The sequence below is a fragment of the Protopterus annectens genome, chromosome 4.part0 (genome assembly GCF_019279795.1).
Source record: "Protopterus annectens isolate FY-2018-M chromosome 4.part0, PAN1.0, whole genome shotgun sequence".
NCBI lineage: Eukaryota > Metazoa > Chordata > Ceratodontiformes > Protopteridae > Protopterus > Protopterus annectens.
In genome coordinates, this window is record NC_056733.1 from 9,628,455 (window position 1) to 9,647,326 (window position 18,872).

An 18,872-nucleotide genomic window follows, 5' to 3' on the forward strand; every position below is an offset into this window, starting at 1 on the left:
AGGGATTACCTCGATAATATGCATGAGTTTAGAAAATAAGCTATTAAGCAACTGTTTTTTGATACTAACTCTAGAGCACAAAAACTTTTAGCACAACGACTCAGGCAACAGAAAGTAGAAAGGGCTGTCACCAAGCTTAGGGAGGTTATAACAAGAAAGATAAGGGATCCTGTAGAAGTATTAGAAATATTTCATAAATTTTATGAAAGTTTATATAATATGGGAATAAAGAAAAGGTACAAATGGAAATAAATGTTTACGGAAGAATTAAATATACCAAGGTTCGAGGTAGAGGAGGCTCAATTAATAACAGGATTTGAGGAGATGAGGTAAAAATTGTGAAGTATAACCAATTTACATTAAAGTCCCTAGGAATAGATGGTATTGCTTTGGAAGTTTGGAAGCTAGGAGGAAAAAAACTGATAAAGGTCTGGAAGGTTTTGTTTAACAGTATTTTAAGAAGAGAAGTACCAACATCCTGGAAAAATGTGGTGGTAGTTGTAATACCTAAAGAGTGCAAAGTTCCATAAATAGATACCTGTGACTATCACTTCCTCTGACTATCACTACTTCTGGTACTGGCCCCTCAATTATTCCCTCTGTATTAACCTCCTTTTCTGCCTGTGGTAATTTTTCTAAATACCTCTCTCTCTGTACAAAACTGTTTCACTTTACTGTCTCCCAAGGACAGCTATACCTTTGTTCACCTTGTATTCTCTGCTACTTAGTAACTATATATTGTCTCTTACCTTTCCTGTGCCTGTAGAACTCAGTCTCTCTCCATAACTGATTGCCTCTCAGCCTCTCTCAGCTGTAACCCGCTCCGTTCGCCCTATGGGCTCACTCCGCTCCCCTACCCTGCCCCCAATTCCCACCCACCCTCAGGGGTCCTACACTTATACCACCCTCACCACACCCTCTCTCAATTCCAACCTATCCCATACGTCACCCCTCCCCACTAACTCTAGCCACACCCCTACCTCCTTAACAATCAATTTCAAGAAGCCACTCCTTTGAGTACCCCTATCATATCCTACTACTCTTGACACATCTATATATCCCCCTCTTCTCTCTTCCTGTACTCCTTTATCTTCCTCCTCTTCACATCTCACTTCCTTCTATATTCCTACACTTCCTTCTATATTCCTACACTTCAGCTCTTATTTTACAAACTTCTCCAAGATGCCTCTACCTAATCTAACCAAGCTAACACTTACAGTCATACTCTCAGCTACTCTCATCTCAACCTACCTTCTTACCTCCCTTGAAAAACTTCACTATTTCCATCTCAACCATTCCCACAAACAAACTGCAATCTACACACATATATCCTTTGATAGACATTTTAACATAACTTTCAGTCCCAGTTACCTGCTACCCAAATACCATAGACTCTCTCACATCAAACTCAACCTACCCTCTGATAAAAAACAAAAACTATTAACCTACCTTACATACAGCTCAGGAACTAAACTAAATAATCCCACCTTGAAAGATGGCGACATCCACCCCAACCCTGGCCCTACCAACCCTACAATCCAAACAACTCACCCTAATGTCAATAGCTCCCTCCGAATAGGACATCTTAATATCCAAAGCATCAATAATAAAGTAGCTCACCTTCATGCCCTCTTAGATATTCATTCCTTTGATATCCTCTGCATCACTGAGACTTGGTTGAAACCAGAAACTAAAGATAATGAAATTATTCCCCAAGGCTATAACATAGTGAGATAAGACCGAACAAAATGTAAAGGAGGTGGAGTAGCAATTCTATTTAAAAATGGACTGCAGATCTCTACTCTCCCATCTAATCCTACCCAGGATAGTAACGCAGAAATCCTCATTACTAAGCTTCAAATCAACATAAACAAATCCTTATACATTATCTGCATTTATATACCACCCAGAAATAATATCACTACAATTGAGGCATTTCTTAGCTGGCTGTCTTCTACTTACCACCAAGAAACAATAATACTAGGTGACTTTAATATGGATTGGAAAAGTGTTAGTGCTAATAATCCTACCTCTCATATTAACCTCCATGGATTTACCCAAACTATAACCTCTACAACCAGAATTAACAAACCTAACAAGAAAGAGAGTACCTTAGACTGGATTCTCATAAACAAAGTGAAACAATCATACAAAACAGGAATCCTGCCTGATGATATAAGTGATCATTCCTTGACCTACATTACTAGAGAAAAGAAAGACTTCCCAAACCTCCCTATCATTAGGACAGCACGCTCTATCAAACACTTTAAGACAGAATTATTTCAAACTGAGCTTAAAGCATGCAACTGGAGACCATTAAAATCCCTCCCACTTGAACAGGCAGTACAGTATTTTAACACTGCATTCTTATCTATCCTGGATAAGCATGCTCCCAAACGTGCCATTAGAATGAAGTCTAACCCATCCACATGGCTTTCTAATGAAACTAGGAATCAAATTTTACTTAGGAACAAAGTCTGGGCTAAATGGAGAACCTATAGAAATAGCTCTGATCACCTATATTATAGGCAGCTCAGAAACAGTACAAAAAAGCTATACTTACAGATAAAAAAATTACTACTGTAAACTTCAGCAAACTCATCAAAATAATCCCCAACAGTTCTGGTCTTGTATAAATAAGCTCCTTTCCCCAGGTAAGTCCCGAACACCCACCCCACTTGATGCAGATCCAAATACTCCCCATCAAACTGCCAATACCTTCAACTCTTTCTTCACTGACACTATACAATTTCTAGCTACTCAACTTATCTCAGAAAACTCCAGCATTCCCATCAACTTACCACACTCTTTCTCAAAATTCTAACTACAACCCATCTCTACCTCTCTCATCTATAAACTTATACAAAAACTTAAGCCATGTACTCCATCTGCTGACCAACTTCCTTCTCAATTTCTCCAAAAAGCAGCTAAGGAAATTGCTTACCCTATATCTATCCTTATAAATAGGGCAATCCAGGAAGGAACCATCCCAAATATTTGGAAAATCTCCCACATTATCCCCTTACATAAAGGTGGGAACTCCAATGATTATTCCAACTATCGGCCAATTGTTCTCATCACCCCTAGCAAAAATTATGGAAAAATGCATTCACAAACAACTTCTATGCCCTCTCTCTCAACACAACTTAATAGCACACTGTCAACATGGCTTTAGACCATCACATAGTACCACTACTGCCCTTCTATCCGTCACAGATACCATCAATAGAAATCGTAACAAAAGCCTCCTCTCATCTGCACTTTTCATTGACCTCTCTAAAGCTTTCGACATGGTTAACCATACCCTCTTAATCAATATTCTGGAATCTCTTTCCTTTGATTCTCTAGCCTTAAAGTGGTTCAGATCATACCTCAGCAATAGACAACAAGCAGTCCTCTGGGAAAATCAAGTCTCATCTTTTCTACCTGTTACCATTGGGGTCCCTCAGGGATCTATTCTTGGTCCACTTCTCTTCTCCTTATTTATTAATGATCTCCATGTAGCAATTCCACAAGCCACTTGTATTCAATATGGATGACTCCACACTAATATGCTCATCTACCTCTCAATCTGAACTATATTCTCTTACTCAAGATGTCTTCAACACTGTAGAAACATGGTTTACCAAATGCTGTCTCCTTCTCAATGCTAAAAAAACAAAACTCCTTCTCTTTACACCCACCACTAGGTCTTCCCATTAGACTTTTCAATCTCTTCAAATAATGGAACTGTTATTCTCCCTGATACTACCACTAAACTTCTAGGTATAACCATTGATAATAATCTCTCATTTGATTACCATATAAACAACACCATTAAAACAGTAAACAGAAAAATAGGCTCCTTATACAGAATAAAACCCTTTTTAACCTCAGCAGCCAGAGCCAAAATTGCCCACTCCCATCTAATCTCAACCCTCCTGTATGCTTCACCTATATTTACCAACCTTAAGAAAACCAACCTTAACAAATTAGCAACCTCCTATAATAATATCGCCAGATTTGCTACTGGCAATCCCTTCAGAACCCATCACTGTACTAATCTTACACAATTAAATTGGCTCGAATTCCAAAACCATCTGATTATCCCCCAACTCACAATTGCCCACAAGTTATTTTACCAGCCCAATAATACCCCTATACTCTCAAAACTTATAGTCCCAAATAATAATCTGAACTCCCTACGTTCTTCTAGCAAACCTCTTGCCAGTTTAACAAAGTCTAATAATACAGCTGGTGACTCTCTATTTACCAACACAGCAGGAAAACACTGGAACCTACTACCCACTGAACTAACTGTAACTACATCCTTACCACTCTTTAAACAAAACCTTAGAAAATACCTTCAAATGCACTGACTATGCCCTTGTAGTAACCCTGACTAACCATCTTCTTCACCCCTCTTTCTTCCTCTTCTTGCCATACTTCCAAACCTTTACATGCTTTTGACTTGTAAATTTGACTGACCCTATTTAAACTCTAATAATCTTAGCTTTTAAATACTACTACCTCATATGATCTACTGTATATAACTCTTACTATTCTGTTTTGAGCTGTCTTAAGCTATATTCTGCTCACTGTACTGTTTCACAAGTGTTTTTATCTATGGTACATAACTCTTACTGTATTATATTCTGATCTAGCTCTCTTAAACTTTACTCTGTTTATTGGAACTTTTCTCAAGTGTTTTTATCTCAAGAATGTAAATCTACCTGTTTTTATTTTTATTTTGTTTTGTATTCCTTTTTCACCATGTAACATTATTTTATACTTTGTATATCTGTGTGGAGCTTTTCTCCCCGGGCCTCTACTGAAAATGGAAATATATCCAGCTAGACTAGCCCGGTCAACAAATGTAAAATAAAAATAAAATAAATAAAAATAAAATAAAAAATCAGATCCAGCTTCATACAAGCCCATTCCAATACTAAACCATGATTATAAAGTGTTCATGTCTATAATGGCTAAAAGAATGGCAAAAGTAATGCCAAAATTGATAGAAATGGATCACTGTGGTTTTGTGGAAGGGAGGCAAACATTTGACAACATTAACAGAACACGGATGATTCAGAGGGAATTAGAATGTAAGAAAATACCACTCTTAGAGGTGGGTCTGAATACAGGGAAAGCATTTGACAGAGTAAGCTGGGACTTTATGAGCAGAGCAACAGAACCATTTGCATTCCTTGCTAAAACTATAAAGTTGATTAGGATGGTATATATGAGTGGTCAGAGGTGAAAATTAAAGTGGGTGGGTCCTTTCTGATCATTTCTGCTTGATCACAGGAACAAGGCATGGGTGTACTCTCTCCCGTTTCTTATTTGCACTAATATTTAGAACCACGGGTAAAGAAAATAAGGGACTCAGAAATTCAAGGATATAATTGGTATGGTAGCCAAGAAAAGCTGACTCTATTTACAGATTATATTACTTTATACCTGACAAAACCAGAAAGAGACATTACAATGCTGTGGAACACATTGAGACAGTTTAAAATGTTTTCGGGATACAAAAGTAATGAAGCTAAAAATAAAGGCAATAGTGGTAAATTATGTAACCACACAAGAATTGGTTCAGCAATATCCATATTTATGGGGACAAGATAAAATGAAGTATTTAGGAGTATGGGTTAAAATGATTCCAGTGTGGCAGCTAAGGATATGTGGGAAGAGACTAAACAAAAGATAATACAAAAACTGACAAAATGGAAGGTTTTTTATATGGACTGTAAGATACAAGCACTTAAAACATTTTTAGTCCCTTTAGTCTTATACACAGGTCAGGCATATTTTTATCAACCAGAGGAGACGCTGTGGATAGCAATTAATAAAGAGCTGGAGTATTTTATCTGGGAGGGGAAGATGGCAAGAATCAAGTGGGATAAGCTTATTTTCCCAACAGAACAAGGTGGATTGGGATTACCAATTTGAAGGGGTATTCCACAGCATCACATGTAAAGCTCCTATACATAGCACATGCAGAAAACTATAATTCAAAGTGGAAAGAGATGATGATGACACAAGCCTTTAAGGAGAATAACAATAATCATACAGGATAGTATATTCATAAAGTAGCATAAATATTCTAAGAACTAAGCCAACACAGGAACAGAGAATGGAGACTCTGATGATAGGGGTGACTGCAATTAGGGGTGCAGACAACAGGCAAGTGGGGGCTGGAATTTATTGGAGAAAACTGGCAAAGGAACCAAGGTATTGAGTGCAAATAACTAGATAGGGAAAGGTAATAAAATGGGAAGACAACAAGAACTTATTTAAAATGCAAGTTAGAAATTGTCTTCCCTATCAAGGATTGATATCAGCGTTTAGGCAAAGAGAAAGAAAAGGGGGTCCGAAATGAAAGACCAGCATTGGTGGAGTTTTTAGGAGAATGTAGAACAGAAGTTGCCATTAAGAAAGGAATAATTAGTGGAGCATATAAAACATTGTATAACTATAAGAATCAATCAGAGGAGGTTAGAAAGGATGGGAAAGAGAGACTGGATAAGCAATTCACAAAGAAACAATGGGAGGATATATGTATGTCTCCCAAATATGCAACAAAGACTAGAAGATTTAGGAACTTTGCTTGGAAGTGTTTACATAGATATTTTTATACCCCATGTAGACTCCAAATAATTTTTCCTCAGGTAGACAGCAAATGTTGGAGGTGTGATAGGGAATAAAGAGGTAACGGGGAACATATTTTCTGGAAGTATAATGAGTTGGTAGACTTTAAAGATTCCCTGCAGACTGTTCTGTCAGAGATGCTGGATGAGAAAACTGGTGTAACTAAGGAAATGACTTTTTGAGCTATGATACAGAATCACAATTGCCTAGACATAGTAAGGCCTTGCTGAGTCTAATCATGATGGCTGTCAAAAAAGCAATTACTAGAAAATGGAAATCAAAGTCTAAACCAACTTTAGTAGAAGTATTGAAGATAGTAATAGAAATAAAACAACTGGAATTTAGATCTTTAGAAAGGGTAGGAGAAATTACATAAGGAAAATGAGAATTGTGGGATCAATACATGCAGAGGAGGAAAGAGATTTAAAATAAGGCAGGATTTGAATGAGCTATGTAATGTTTGACTGACAATGACTGGATATATTATAAGTGATGCATAATGTTTGCAGTTACAGTTGTGTCAGCATGGTTTGTAATGTATAATGTTTGCAACTGAAATTGTGTTGGTATGGTTTATTTTCTCTCCTCTTACATGTTCTCTTCTGAGGGGGCTCCTCAGCGGTGGGCTTAGGAGAGGGATTAGGAGAAATAGGTTCCCCAAGTGGGGCAGTGCACATCTGAAGGTTCTCACGAGAGGGCTGACCCTGGATGGATGATGAGGCCTTAGCACCCAATCCAGAGAAAGGCTGGGGAGTACCTTGAGAAGAAGAAGAGGTAACTACCAGACTAGAGAAGGTCCTCTTTACTACCTGGAAGGCTGGCTGGATGATAGACTGGATATAGCCCCCCATTCCCAATGGCCAGGGCCACCTGGGAAGGAAGAAGGGACACCGATGCAATGCAGAAGCCCCCAGATGATATCATCAATGAGCTGTCTAGTGCTGAAGCCCCCAAGGGAAGAGAACAGTCTGAAAAATCTGGACCCAAACCAACCCCAGGGAACCCGCACTAACCTCTCGGAGACAAGGCCCACTCTGGTCTGAGGGCTGCAGAACAGAGCCTGCCAGGAACCCTGACAGTGTCGAGAAGGAGAGAATACCCAACACTGTCAGCCTCTCACTATGAATCTTTGGGTCCTGACATTCCAAAACCTGTTGGGTTGGAAGAGGAGAGTGGAGACCTGCAGAAGGGGAGGCCCAGGTCCCCCTAGCCACATGGGCTGGGGACGGGAGCAGGCCCAACTTGATTTGGGCCTTGAGAAAACTCCTTATCATTCTATCCATGTCTGATAGAAGGAGACCTCTGGATGATTTAGACAAAGCTGAAGAATGATCCGATCTTGTTGGGGATCCAGCCTTGGATCCTGAAGTTTTGCGGCTCCAAGCAGGAGATCAGCTCCAATGTCTTGGATCCGACTTCCTGGAGGATACAGAAGGTGAACCATCTATAATAATAATTGGCTCCAACAAAACTGTTGGATCCGACAGCTTAATAGAATCTGAAGACTTTGGAGACATACCGGATGGATCCGACAAACTGGTCGGATCCAGGCATGGCCTACTTTTACTGAGATCTAAAGGCCTCCAATCTGATGAAGTCTTGGATCTGAGAGCTTGTCCTGAAGATCTTGGGGCTGCAGATCTCAGATCCAATGCCAAAGAGGCTGGACTTGCATCCGAAGATCTGCGATCCGAGAGCCTCAGCTTTTTTCCGAGTGAAGAAGAGGACACACCAAGGGTAGGAGGAGGTCTCTTCTTCAGCTCCTGAGAAGACTTGGCAGGGGAGTCCAAGGACAGTGGACCACCCTGCACCAAGCCTTTGAGAAGAAGCTTGTTGCAGTGCTCTATGAGGGCCCTGAGGTTGAATGTGGACATAAGTGTCGCATTCAACCTCCAGGTGGGCCAACCCTAAACAGTAGAGACTCTCCTCATTCGAGATGGAGCATGGCATCTTCTGACCACGCGAGGAGCATCTTTTAAATGCTGCAGGCTTTTCAACCATCCTAAAAAAAGTAAAACACACACACACGCTCTAGAAGAACAGCAAGACAGCAAGGAGAGATCTTTTTTTTTTTTGGTTAAAGATAGAAGGAACTATTTTAAAAACACTAAAAGGAGGAGAGGAGAACCTGAGCCAACCAATGAGTTCTAACAGGGAGGGGAGGAAATACTATTAAACTAAAAATAAATTACAAATGAAATAATATATATACACACACACACATATATATATATATATATATATATATATATATATATATATGGGTCTACTTCGAATGACCAAAGCGCCACGTCACAGACACCTGGAAGACCGAGACGGAACGACCGAACAGGTAGGTTACCGAAAATGCAATATCCCGACAGCTGAGAGACCGACAACGGCAGCGTGTGAGCGCGATACTGTAAGTGTGCGAAAGTGAAAGATTTAGGATTGGGGAGTGGACAGGTAAGTGTACGATAGTGAGGGATTTTAGGTTAGGGTGTGGGAAAGGTGAGTGTGCGGTAGTGTTGGACTAAGGGTTCCGGTGAGGTAAGTGTGTGGAAGTGACGTAGAGCAGTGTAGGGAAGGGTTAAGTGTGTCAGGGTTAGAATGCGGGTGGAGTGAGTGTGCGATAGTGACGGGCTGAATGTTTTAGGGTGGGTTAAGTGAGTTAGGGTTAAGGTGCAGGTAGAGTAAGTGTGCGATAGTGACGGTGTTGAGGTTTAGGGTGTGTTAAGTGAGTTAGGGTTAGGGTGCGGGTTGGGTAAGTGTGCGGTAGTGTCGGACGTTAGGGTTAGGGTTTAGGTTAAGGTTAGTGGATATGTTGTTGTGTGCAATGTGTAGTTGACGTTTTTTGTGTCGGTGTTGTGGTGTTCGGTTTATTGAGTTGTTGGTGTGGTGTGTTTTCGGTTGTTTGGGGTCGGTAACTTGTGTGTCGGTGAATCGGACGTTCAGTGATAGAAAGTAGACCCATATATATATATATATGTATGTATGTATGTATACATCACACAGATCCAGGAAATTATAGACCCATCAGCCTAACCAGCCTGATCTGCAAGGTCATTAAGCGGATTATCATGGATATCATTAACAAGGACATTGGCAACCTGCAGACACTGGACTCAGTTTGGTTTTGTCAAGGGGAGGTCATGCCTGTTAAATTTAGTCAACTTCTTTGAAACAGTCACTAAACCAATAGACGAGGTAAGACAGTGCAGCTACCTTGACCTGGCCAAGGCCTGCGATACTATTCCCTGCTACTCTTTTTGAAAAATGCCACGGGTTCTTTTACATCACTGTAGTTGGATAACCCCAAGATAATAAGAGATGTACTTGCATACACTGCTATTTGCTGTTTAACCATTAATAATAGTAACTGCATAGTTCATGGCCTTGACAAAACTGCAGGCATCTACATCATTTAAATCTCAAGTCTGATGTTATTTATCACCATTAGTGGCTCATCTGTGGACATTAATTTTTGTTTAGAAAATCTAGCAGGAATCAGTTTTGTTGAGTAATGTATTCCTTTCCTGAAAAATAGGTAAGTACATACATTTATTTCTTACCTTGCTGTTAGTACAAATGATGCATATTTTCTTCCAGGTAAGTTACACCTGATATTATTAAAGCTGGTTGCCTCACATTACCTCTGATAGTAGTGATTCTAAAGACATTCTAATAGAGCATACGTGTGACAATTTGCAGACAGGCTGACTCCATACTAAGCCAGTGCAGTGTCACAATAATTTTAAAATTAGTATTTGTTTGAAAAGGCCCTTGAATTGCTCTTCCTTTTTATTTACACAGTCTCGGCTCGGTATCGGAAAGAACGTCCAGTGTCATCGCAGGGTCGAATAATGTTGTCCCATTCAAATACTGTCCCCAATGCATTGCAAACATCAAAACAGGAGACAGAGTCAGATGGACAAGAGATTCTTCAAATCCAAATGGACATCCCTTTGGGTCAGCTACATGATGGCAGCCCAGCAACATCCGTCTAACCAAAGAAACCATAAACTGGTACCTCTGGACAAAAAACCTCACACTGTAGAAACCCGACAGAAAGAGAAACCAAATGTACCTGACTGGCACGTGATAAATGTAAGCCACTTGGCAGTACTATTGGTGACCTGCATTAAACATTTTCTGTTGCAAACGTCAGCATTTGGAGGTGCTGGAAATATAGTATTGTATTCTTTGTAGTATTCTATTGTATCCATAAAGTAATACAATGTCAGAAGAATGAATTACATGTTATATTACAGGATGTCTGCACTTACATATAAATAATGCTTGTGAAATTGCACTGTTACCAAGTTTGTGACCTGTAGCACTCTGTGTAATAATGTAAGGTCCTACCAAAAACTTCAGGAAAAAAACTGGACATGTTAAAACAACAAGGATTTCACAGCAGGGTGTCTCGATTCAGATGAAAAATACAGTGGTTTGACAAAAAATTGACATGTCTTTCCTGGTATTCAATCAAAATTATGATCCCGATGATAATGAAAATAAATTATTCCTTATCTTTGATGCTGGATATTTATTTTTCTTGAAACAAATCTTTTATCAAGTTATTGTGATAATAACTTAAAAAAGCTAAACATCAATTTTGGAACACCTTTCCACAGTGGACCAGAAAGAATACACTTCCTATATTTTTTTTTTCCGTTTCCCTGTTTCAAAATATACGTTTGATCGTGTGGTGTTTTTTAAAGCTTATGCATTTTGAACTTATGTTGCCCATCCAAACATTTCCAGTAGTGTGAAAAAGATCTTCCATATCATGACAAGGATTTCTGTAAGAGATGACTATAGTGTTGTGTGAGCAGTATGTTAATGGCTTGGTACAATGCACACAGCCAAGTTATCTCTGTGAAAGTGTTGTAATTAATTGTTACTACTAGAATGTTTCTTCCAAACAACTACACCAAGATGTATTTCTAACATGGTGACATTCCTCAGTGCTGGTGTCAAACAACTGCAATGCATGCTTCGGGACAGAGGTCACGTTCTTTGCTAAACATCTCCAAAAAGCACAAGATGTACCACAAAGAGAGTATGAACTACTTTACTCCAAATAGTAAAAAACAGTGAAACAGATAAAATGAATGCAATACAGGTTGCAATACAGGTTAAGCGCTTTCATCTGGATATCTCCCAAATTTAATCAGAACAATGGTTTTCTATCACACAGTGCTTTTATATTAACGCCAGCCAATCAACCTGTATTGCAACCTGCATTGCATTCATTTTATCTGTTTCACTGTTTTTACTACTTGGATTAAAGCAGTTTGTACTCTCTTTGTGGTACAGCTTGTGCTTTTCGGAGATTGTTTGGAGTGTTTGGAAGTTATTAGTCTTTGCTAAACATCACACGACTTCAGCAGAATACTAATAGTTAAATGTGTATAACCATGTAACTCTTGACTGGGTAAAACTGAAATTGTTAACTTCATTCAGATTATGTTCATCCACTTTGGGGGGAGGGGGTAGAGGGCAACTAGAAACATGAAATTAGTAAAATCGAAAAAGAAAATATAAAAAACTGCCAGACTTAGAACAAATACAGACATGTGTATGACTGAATATTAGTATATGAATTTTAATATTGTCTTTACTTTCAAAATCAGAACAGTACTTTAAATGTATAACATCCTACTTTATACCATCAGTATGATGGTGGCAGTTCTATAACTCCAGCATGGGAATAGTTTAGATGAAGATTAACTGCTGGCCACTGGGCATATTCCTGCAAGCACTACATGATATACCCTTGTAACATAATTTTTTTTTTTTTATTTTGGCTGTTCCCCAGAAGATTTGCTTTATGGGCAGAGAAGAAGCTATTTGCAGTTAAGAATCTAATAATATGTGTGTGTACATATGTATATTTGTATGTGTGGTTCCAAAAGTAAAAGGAAGATGATGAAAGGGCTCAAGAGAAAACCAGATGTGAAATCACCCTGCTGTACTGATAGAGGATATTGGCTTTCTTACGACACAATGCCAAAAACAACTGTTATGGATACAACAAGGCTTATCTGCTCTTCCCATAGTAATTTACAGCCTTAGATGACTTATAATAACGTATTAAATATTTTGAAAATTTAATGAAAAATGTTTTTCACTAAGAAGGCAGTTCTACATAATATAACGATGTGGTGCTTTTTAAATACTTCACTTAAGAAAGATTGTGATACTATTTTCCCCATTTTGAGCTTGAAGGGTTTAAATATCAGGGCCTGTTGCTCAACAGGTAGCAGACACATTTGACACTGGAAGACCAGAAGACTGTGAGCTCCATTCCCATCCTAGTTGCTTCGATTCCTTTTCCATTGATGACATTACAGTGCAGAATACAGAGGTACTACATGCCTAAATATGCCATTTTTTGGGTGAGATATTAAACCAAGCTCCAGTCCACCCCAGCTGGTGTTGGTTGAGGAGGATGCAAATTCATCTGTGGCACTTATAGGTTAGAATAGGTTAGAACTAGGCTAACTGCCCTTGTGAGTCATTTCAAGCCTAGCCAATTACCCCATGTGAGAATCAAACCCTGCACCTTGTGTCTGTAAGGTAAACACCTTAACCATTATGCCATCCTCCCACGCTAAAATTACAGAAGCTTTAGAGTATGTTTAAAATAAAAACCTGTATAAAATTTTAAAATCCTCCTGCTTGTTTACATATTTACATGCGTTTCCAGAACAAAGCATTTTGTATTCACATTCAACACCTTCACTCTTTTTTCAAAAAAAAAAAAAAAATAGAACCCCAATTTTTAATACTTCAAGTACTTGCCTTTGTTTGTTATACAATATCTTGTAAGATTGTTTCTACAAAAACCAGATAGATGGTAGTCACCAATGTTTTATCTACTTTTTTCATTATTCCACTATTATATGCCCATATAAACTCATATTTTGATCTTTCATTTTTAAAAGATCCTTTTTAATCACCATTTCTTTACCAACAATGTAATTTGAAACAGTCAACAAAAAACATGTACAAGCGTTTCCTCCACAGTACAGCCATTTCTTTTATACAATCCTTCCTCTCTGCATTTATATTTTTTTTATATTTGCTTTCACAAGGAATTTGTCAAAGGACAACATTTACAGCAAAATTATCCAAGGTTACTTAAGCATCAGCTAAAAATGGCCATAGTCTTTCTAACCATATCTTCATTTGCTCCTCTGCATTTTCTACATTTATTTTCATTCCAAAAATCATTTTCTGATGCAAGTTAATATTATTATCACCTACAACCTTCCTTTTTTTCCTTGTTTAATATTGTCCCATAAACTATGTACTTTCTCATCATAACATTTCTTACATATTACTTGTTTTATTTTTCCAAAAACATTTCCCTAGTCTTTAAAGGAAAACTCCACCTTCTCCTACAGTTTATCTGAGTCTGAGCTCTTAGTTTAGTTTTCTCCCTATAATATGGTTCCAGCATTGTGTAGGTACCACAAAACATACTTGTACTTTATAAAACTTTCATTTCCTTGCCTTGGAATTAAAGGAAGGGAAAGACCACCTACAATTTTTTAAACAACTTCTCACATAATTTGCAGAGGAATTTGTGTATATCTGTACGACATGCCACAGACACAGAAATTTGTAGACACTTACTGTTGTCAATCAAGTTGAAAATATTTTTTTCTTGTAATTCTTGTAAAGTAGCAACACGGGGATTCTCATAAGATCACAGGACATTACTAGGCTATCAACCCGGAGGTTATTTTAAGCCTAGCCATTTCATCCAAATGTAATACCATAGAAATGCTAGTCAATATCCGAGATTGCATTTAGTGATGACTGTCCATGTCCAGGAGGTTTGTGGGCTCTATCCCCGGTAAGAATTTATGGTGCCCCTCCCACTTGTCCAGGTTCCTCTTGAACACTCTCATAGAGGTATTCTGTTTCACATGAATTGGTAGCCTGTTCCAAAGATGCATCCATCACTGGGAGATAAATCTATCCCTTCAGCATGTCCTACTTAAGTTGCAGGCTATATATATGTAGGTCCCTGGAATGGGTAGTCCTAGTCCCCTTTGATTTACAGATATGCAGCAAGTTCATTAGGTTTGGGTCTTGGATTGCTCTGTAGGCCAGGCATAAGTCTCCCCTAAGAAGTCTAAGTAGTATAGTGACAGGGACTTTAGTCGGTCTGTGTGTCTTTGTTAGAAACCCTGGAGGTCTCTCCAATTGCTGTAGGTGCTTAGTATGATACATGCCAAACGGGGCATTATACTCAATTATGGGCCAGATAAGTGCCAAGCATTGGGGGAGTTAGAACTTCTTTTGCTCTCAGGGTAATACCTTTACTAATCATGTGTGCTACGTAGAAAGCTTTCCTTACTATAGTACACACATGGTGGTCAAAGTTATGGTTGCAGTCAACTTGTGATCCCAGGTCCCTTACCACTTTTTGGGTACATATGGTATTGTTGTTGATTTGATATTGTGTGGGAATACTGTTTGTACTGAAGGAAATGGTGATACATTTCTTTCATTCAGACTGATACACCAATCGTTGGTCTGTGTGAGACCCTCCTGGAGTATACTGATATTATTTGGGGATTCAGTGATTGCACCTAGTTTGTAGTCATCTGCAAACTTGGTCAGCCACAACCCTTACTTTTGACCTGAACTTCTGAGAAGTATATACCAAATAGTAGGGGGCCCGGCACTGACCCCTGTGGCATCCCACTGGTAACAGGTCTGCTGGTTGATGTGGAGTCACCCACATTGATGGTGTGTGTGTCTGGTTTATGAGCCAGTTGACAATTCATCTTACAACGAAGGGGTTTAAATTCAGTTTGCTAAGTTTATTGGTAATGCCTGAATGTGGAATTGTGTTGAAAGCCTTTGCCAGGTTGAGGTATGCTGTGTGCACAGATTTTCCCTTGTCAATGGCCGTGGTCACATTTTCAAAGAAATCTAATAGATTTAACAGGCAGGATCTGTCCTTTATGAAGCCGAATTGGGTACGATCCAGAGTTTGGAGGTCACCTATGTCTTTATTTATGAGGTCTATAATGATACTTTCCATGGCCTTACATATGAGGTTGGTCAGGCTTATGGGTCTGTAATTTCCCAGGTCTGTTGTTAGGCCACCTTTGTGGAGGTGAACAACTGTTGCTGTTCTCCATTCCACAGGAAAAAAGCCTGTGGTTAAGCTATGACTGATAAGAGTACTTAGTGGTGATGCTAGTTCATGTTTTAGCCTGTTTAGAAGACAGGCTGGGATGTTGTCTGGTCCCACAGAGGCTGGGTTTTTTGCCTTGGGCAAGGCTTTGAGGACCTCCTCTTCAAATATGTAGGGTGGTGGGGAGTTTGGGGGAAGGTTTGTTGTAAGTTGGGGGGGATAAGGGAGTGAAATGTTCACCAAACGTATTTGCTAGCAGGTTTGCTATCTCTGTGGGGTCAGTTTACTTATTTATTTTATTTTACATTTGTTGACCGGGATAGTCCAACTGGATTAATGTCCATTTTCAGCGGTGGCCCGTGGAGAAAAGCTCCAAGGTAGACAGATACAGTAATAACAAACAAGGCATATTACAGATATGGTATTTACAAAGAATACATAAGCAGACATGAATAGACAATTTCACAAGTTTAAGTTACCCCTGGTAACAGTCAAGGGAAAAATTAAACAGCAGTTTGATTAATTGATTATTCACATTCATGGTGAGAGTCAGTGTGTGATTTCACCCTTTGTGAGTTCTGGTGTTAGTGCCAGCTAGAAAGTGGTCAGTTTTAACTAATGAGGGTCTGACAGTTGCGTCAGTACATCTGTTTGCTATGTTGGTGAGGACCAGATCCAGAATGTTTGTTCCCCTTGTTGGGGTATGGACAATTTGTTGCAGGGCATTTGAGTTAACAAAATCAAGGAACTTATGTGCTAGCAAGTTGGGGCTAGCATAGGTTGCCCAGTTGATGGTGGGATAATTGAAATCCCCCATAACCAGTGTATTCTGTAAAATTTGGATTGTCTCCAGTTTGGTCAAGTAGGCTTTGTAGGTGTCGTGACCCATGGAGGGGGATTTATAACTGGCTATGACTTGAATGGGGGTCTTACCTACCATAACCTGGTCCTGGAGTAACTCCATGGAGTTGTCCAGTCTAACCAGACTGGGTGAATTTATCTCTAATACAGATTGAAAAACTACCTCCTTTGGGTTTCACGTGTTCATTTTGTGGTCTAAAGATGTGGAAAACATTGTAGCCTTGAAAGTCCAGGGTACTCTCTGAGGCCTCGAACCAGGTTTCGGTGACTGCACAGACATCCACATCTTCTAGTGATAGAATTGCTGCCAGGAAGTGCGGTTTTTGGTTTAAGCTCCTAGCATTTAGCAATTCATTTTGGACTACAGAAAGATACTTTGAATAAAGGCCTGCAATTTAGCTACTTTTCTGGTTGCAGTGGCATAACTCCTTAGTATACTGGAGGGCCGAATGGAGAGATGATAAAATCAGCAAGCAAAGGAGAGTAGTATTGCTGGAAATGAATTCATCCTCAAGTCTTGGTAAGTACCTTTATGAGGTAGACCCTGTTTTTTACAAAATATCAGGAAGACATCACTGATATGTAGATCGTATTTTATATACAGCACATATAGCATACATCATGGACAGATGTAGGTTAAAAAATAACCTACAAAGTGGCATAAGAAACCATGCAACCTAAACGAAATCCACACGAATAATATTCTGATGAAGTCCTAAGTTGTTGAATGACAGTTCTCATGTTCTTTCTGGAATAAAAATTTTACTCAACTTATGAACATTTTTGCTTCTACTCAATGTTATTTACTACCTGTGACTAAATGAACCCTTTGGTTTTGGTTATTGGTGTAGGTTAAAAAATAAAAAAGACAGCTGAGTGCGCAAATCCCAGGATAAAAAACTGCCCAATCTTGGTAGGCACACTGATGCCAGGACTAGGAAAAATGATAGTGTAGAATCCTCAAGACATTGAAGCATTTCTGCAATGGGATTAGGCCCAGATCAGAGGGAGGATGGCTCCCCTGTTGTTGAAGGAAGTAGTAGTCCACAAAAATCACAAAAACTGGCCAAAAAAGAGCCATAAAGATGACAGAGTGGACTATTGAAGATAAGAAAGAAATTGTGCATTGTTACTGTTATGCAAGAAGTCCATACTTTCTGGACAGAAGATATACAAAAAGGTTGAGAGAGAAATTAAAGAAAAGAAAAATACTTGCACAAGAAAAACTATCAAAAGTTTCAAAGCAAATTTGTGTTTATTAATACAGCAGACTGATAAAAAAACATTATCAAGACAAAGAAACCTCCAACCATTTGGAAAAAGAAGTGACTAAGGAAGTGCAAAAATATAAAGAACAAAATCTAGAGATTTTTGAAAGCTATAAAAAAAAGTACAGACATGGGAAAGAAAGGCAGATCTGATACTGTGCAATATTTATGCAAAGGAGAAACCCAAATTAATTTATACAAAAAAGCAGCTCCTAAGATATTTGAAGAGAAATACAGGCAAAGGCATCCAGATATGGAAAATTTTACAAAACAAAAAATAAGAAAACAAATGGAGAAACCAGAAAAGAGGATTAGCAATGTAGAAGTTAAAGAAATAAAAACTGAAGTTGTGGATTACCTGCGAAGTGAATGATTTAGTGTAAAAAAAGCTAACTGATAATATCACAGCATGATAGAATAATGAATCCCAAATTAAGGAGAAACCAGTGGAGTGGGAAGCATCTGATAAGTTGTCATATGAAGATGCTTTGAAGTTTCCATAGGAAACCAGTACAAAAGTTCAGTTTGAGTTGGACAGCACAGGAAGGAACAGGAAATTGTGGCAAATCTGACACAGTCAATGTTGTGAAGTGATAGGCCAGTGAGTTCCCATATGAAACAGCAACAGATGACACAGAGTGAAGCTGAAGAAAATATTTATTTGTTGACCGGGAAAGTCCACTGGGTCAAAAACCCATTTTCAGTGGAGGCCAGGGCAGAAAAGCTCCATTTACAAATCCAAGAAATATTTTAAGACAATGTTATATGTATAGAAATAACCAAGAGTTTTTACACAATTTTCTAAAGATTAGAAATACATTGAGTATAAAATTTTATGCAGTTCTACAGTATACACAATTTTCTAACGATTAGTAAAACATAGAATGCAAAGGTTTACATAATCTAGTTAGTGTTAGTAATATAAATGGATTATTTTTAGTGGCGCTCAAAATACAGAGAAAGACGGT

General features: G+C 38.7%; 1 protein-coding gene across 1 annotated transcript in view; it reads left to right on the plus strand.

Annotated features, from left to right (window-relative positions):
* Positions 1–11,148, plus strand: part of LOC122799160 (uncharacterized protein C16orf96 homolog) — a 791,156-nt gene extending 780,008 nt beyond the window's left edge. Inside the window, exon 16 of the mRNA XM_044068046.1 lies at positions 10,423–11,148. Coding sequence (XP_043923981.1) covers positions 10,423–10,616 — 194 coding nt within the window. The 3' untranslated portion in view covers positions 10,617–11,148. The remainder of the gene's footprint in view (positions 1–10,422) is intronic.
* Positions 11,149–18,872: the final 7,724 nt, after the last annotated feature.